This window comes from Varanus komodoensis, unplaced genomic scaffold (genome assembly GCF_004798865.1).
Source record: "Varanus komodoensis strain SLA01 unplaced genomic scaffold, ASM479886v1 scaffold35, whole genome shotgun sequence".
NCBI classification, from domain to species: Eukaryota; Metazoa; Chordata; class Lepidosauria; order Squamata; family Varanidae; genus Varanus; species Varanus komodoensis.
The window spans coordinates 9,782,484-9,786,733 of NW_025335856.1; the positions used below are offsets into that span (position 1 = coordinate 9,782,484).

General features: G+C 42.5%; 1 protein-coding gene across 1 annotated transcript; it reads left to right on the forward strand.

The window, feature by feature from the left end:
• The first annotated feature begins 2,805 nt into the window (after nt 1–2,805).
• Nucleotides 2,806–3,924, forward strand: KCNJ1 (potassium inwardly rectifying channel subfamily J member 1). Its single transcript, XM_044439598.1, has one exon. The coding sequence runs from the start codon at nt 2,806–2,808 to the stop codon at nt 3,922–3,924; it is 1,119 nt and encodes a 372-aa protein (XP_044295533.1).
• Nucleotides 3,925–4,250: the final 326 nt, after the last annotated feature.

Genomic DNA, 4,250 nt, shown 5'->3' on the forward strand with positions numbered 1-4,250 from the left:
TTCCTGCACGAATCCAAGTTAAATCTCTGCATCTTGGCTTAGGAACAGATGGAAAGCTTCTGGTACAGAATAAGCATCCAGCTGTATGTTTTGCTCAAGCGTTTGCTAATTGCTAGTGTACACATAATATTGTTGGGTATGAAATTCGTTATAAATTAAAGCTCTACAATGAGGGATTCACATGTTTTATGAACAAAAAAATAAATCAACGCACTAAGAGAAATAGAAAGTTTAAACACTGGAAAATTACTTGGAATGCTCTATTGCGCAGGGTTGTTTTATTATGCTCCAGACAGGGTTTTAAACATGAACATATTAAGTGAGAGAAAGGAGGTAAAACTTTTGGATTGTTTGGGTGCTGGGGGCAAGAACCTGCTCTTCTTCCTTTGACTGTATACCTGCTTAAATTTTAACTGGACGTCCCTCTTTTGCCTCTGAATGGCAGCATAAGGTCAGAACAAAAATGCCCATGGGGCATGTCATAGCTGAGTGAGAACATGGAAACTGGGCAACTAGGACATTAATATTCGCTTGCATTTCCAACAATAAGTTCTCACCTGGTTTTCAGTCACATGTTCCAAGTTGTTGGGATGTAAGAACAAGAAAGAAAATATTAAGCTGAGAGCCCATGGAATCAGAAATAAAGAGGCGAGACTAAAAAATGAGAGTAAAGCACCAGCATTAGTTTGCAGAAGCACAAAGAAACAAGATGTTGGAAAGAAACCACCCTAACAAAGAACCTCTCCTAAAAGCTGAATGTGACGCTCAGTGGCCACAGAATGTTGGATGTTACTGAACAAAGAAAGAAGAAAATGGAGGGGAGGGGAAGCTGAGATTCGGAACAGGAGCAAGCAGAAGCTTGTCTGTTCAAGTCCCGCTACAAAAGGGCAGTCTGAAAAGATGCACCAAGTGCTCTGCTCATTGATGAATTTCCAAAGCATAGGATAGGTGTCACCTATAGGGGGTGACCCCTATCCTATGGGTGCTAATCCATCCTGACAATAATCTGTGGTAGACTGGCTATTGTCCAAACAAGCCACTGTGTGCCCAACAGACAGCACACAGAGTATTGTCTTCCTGCTACTTTTTTCTTGCTTCTCCTGCAAGCATCCCATGGCTGGTACCTTCCAGCATGATTACAAGCCCTTTTTCACTTGCTGTGGTCCCTTCCTTTATTTTTGTCCTTGGAGAATCTGTTTTTCCACATGAAAGACAGTTTTTGCAGTCTTCATTTTCATAGCCGGTGACAGCCCCAGCCAAGTGACAGAGCAGCATATTGAAGGGGATGTCAATGACTAGCAACCCCTTTTTATAGAGAAATGTGCCCATAATATGCAGAAATACTTTCATAATTTTAAAATCATTTTAGGTGCACTTATGCAAGTTTGCACCCACCTATTTTGGGAGTGGGAGGGCTGAAAGTGTAGCGGGTGCTAACCCAGAGAACCTCCAGATGTGTTTTCCCCTTTGCTTTCTCTTGACAGCTGTCAAAAAGTGACTTTTCAAGGGAAATCATAGTTACAATGGGCCTTTCCTCATGAAAGAGTGTAGTGTGACATCTTCCTCTCTTTCCTTGTTGTCCTGCCTCTCCTCAGGGTCCTAGGCATTTTGCACCTGCCAGCTCTAACTCTATCTGCTTAGGAAAGTGCAAAAATGCTTCCTATCACATATAGAAGAGAAGAATAAAGCTGTCAAAACTCAGGATCCCTTTGAAGTGAAGCTTTGATTGGGAATTCTTTGTTGTTTTTGACTGTGACATATACAGATTCCATAGCACATAAAACTATTCTGCTGGAAGGGGTTGGAGTCTGAATGACACAACAACCCATCATGGCTAATTACCCAACATCAGAGAGTTGCCTTCTTGTCTCCAGCACACCCTTCCCCACCCAAGTGCTGTCCAGAGATGTTGGACTACAGGTTCCATTATGCTGGGAGCATGATCATCAGGGTGCAACCTGGAAGTTGTAGCTCAATACATGTGGGGAGCATCTGGGCTGGGGAAGGCTGCTGTTGTCAATGAAAAGATGTTTCTCTCTTCCTATGCTACATGGTCTACAAGCCACTTTTCCTGTGGCCGCAGAGTTTGCAACCAACTACAGAAGAGGCAAATTGAAAGCACGTTGGGTGGTGATGGATGTCACTGTTATTTCAGGCTCTCTCCCCTTCTTCTTGGAAGTCCCTCGGCAATTCCTTGGCTCAGCACTAAACTAAAATGCAAGGTCCTTCAGCAAAATGATCTCTGTAGATGAATCACAGGGATAGTTCACTCATTCACACCGAACACTTGAAGCATTTGTCACCATCATGTGATCCCTTAGTTGTGTGCATGGACAGACCATTACGAATATAGCAAACCCCTGGTACAATGTTCATATTTGTTCTCACAGCACAAATGCTTTCCAGCAGAGCCAATCTATACATTTGCCACTGAGGTCAACAAGTGTACACTACAGTAATCAAGTGCAAAGCACTTACCAAATCACTAGTTGTCTCTGGGAATCTTGCTGGTGTGTGCCCTTCTAGTGACTTTTGTTTGTTTCTGCAGAAAGGAGGACAGTCCACACTTGGCTGCTTTAGAATAGAGCTGTGAGACAGAATTCATTTAGAGTTCCATACCTACCTGGGCAAAGTAGCACTGTGAAATGCTGCCTTAGGCTATCACACATTTCTTTCTTCATGTGTTCACTGGATTCCTTTGCAAATGTTCTAATTCCTTGTTTTGTTTTTTTAACAAAATGATTTGTAGCTTTCATATTCATTTTGTGTGATTCTTCCCCCTCCCCTCCAGATTTGTTGGTGGGAATGTTTAAATACTTTCGGAAGCATTTCATCCATCACCTGAGAGAACGCAAGAGACAAAGGTCACGGCTGGTGTCCAAGGATGGAAGGTGTAACATAGAGTTTGGGAATGTGGAAGAACAGTCAAGGTTTATTTTCTTGGTTGACATCTGGACCACTATCCTTGACCTAAGGTGGAGGTACAAAATGACTATCTTCATCTCTGCTTTTTTAGGCAGCTGGTTCTTTTTTGGCCTTCTTTGGTATGCAGTGGCATACATACACCAGGATCTGCCAGAGTTCAGTCCATCAATGAATCATACGCCATGTGTGGACAATATAAATGGCTTGACTTCTGCCTTCCTCTTCTCTCTAGAGACCCAGGTGACCATTGGCTATGGGTTTAGGTGTGTTACAGAACAGTGTGCCACTGCCATTTTCTTGCTGATCTTCCAGTCTATCCTAGGAGTCATCATCAACTCTTTTATGTGTGGGGCTATCTTGGCCAAAATCTCCAGGTCGAAAAAGAGGGCCAAAACCATCACTTTCAGCAAGAATGCTGTCATCAGCAAGCGTGGTGGAAAACTGTGTCTTCTCATCAGGGTGGCCAATCTCAGGAAAAGCCTTTTGATTGGGAGCCATATCTATGGCAAGCTTTTGAAAACCACCATCACGCCAGAAGGAGAAACAATAATTTTGGATCAAGTCAACATAGACTTTGTTGTTGATGCTGGCAACGAGAACCTCTTCTTCATTTCTCCCTTGACGATATACCATATCATTGACAAGCATAGCCCATTCTTTCACATGACGGCAGACACCATTCACCAACAAGACTTTGAGCTGGTGGTCTTCCTAGATGGAACTGTGGAATCAACCAGTGCAACTTGCCAAGTCAGGACATCTTACATTGCTGAGGAGGTTCTCTGGGGCTATCGTTTTTCTCCTATTGTCTCCAAAACCAAAGAAGGGAAGTATAGGGTGGACTTCCACAACTTTGGCAAAACCATGGAGGTAGAAACCCCCCACTGTGCCTTCTGCCTCTACAATGAGAGAGATGCTAAAGCCAAGGTCAGGATGGGATATGACAACCCTGCCTTCACATATCAAGAATTTAATGAAACCAGTGACACAAAAATGTAACTTAAGGTGCTTGTGGGACCAGAGTACTTATTTTTGATATCCATCCAGGAACTCATGCCAAACAACAACAGCGACAAGAAGTAATTATATTCGGAGTACAGAAGGGAAAAAATGAACTGGGTTGTCTAGATACTAAAATGATCTTAATCTAATCAGAGCAGCAATTTCCAGGATGCTGCTAATTACATCATGTTATATTTACAGAACGCACATATTTTGCTATATTTGCTGGACCTTTTCTTAAATTGGTAGACTGACACATCCAATATTATGCTTTAGAATTTCTACAACTAAAAGAACTAGATTCCATCATTTGCCAGCAAAAG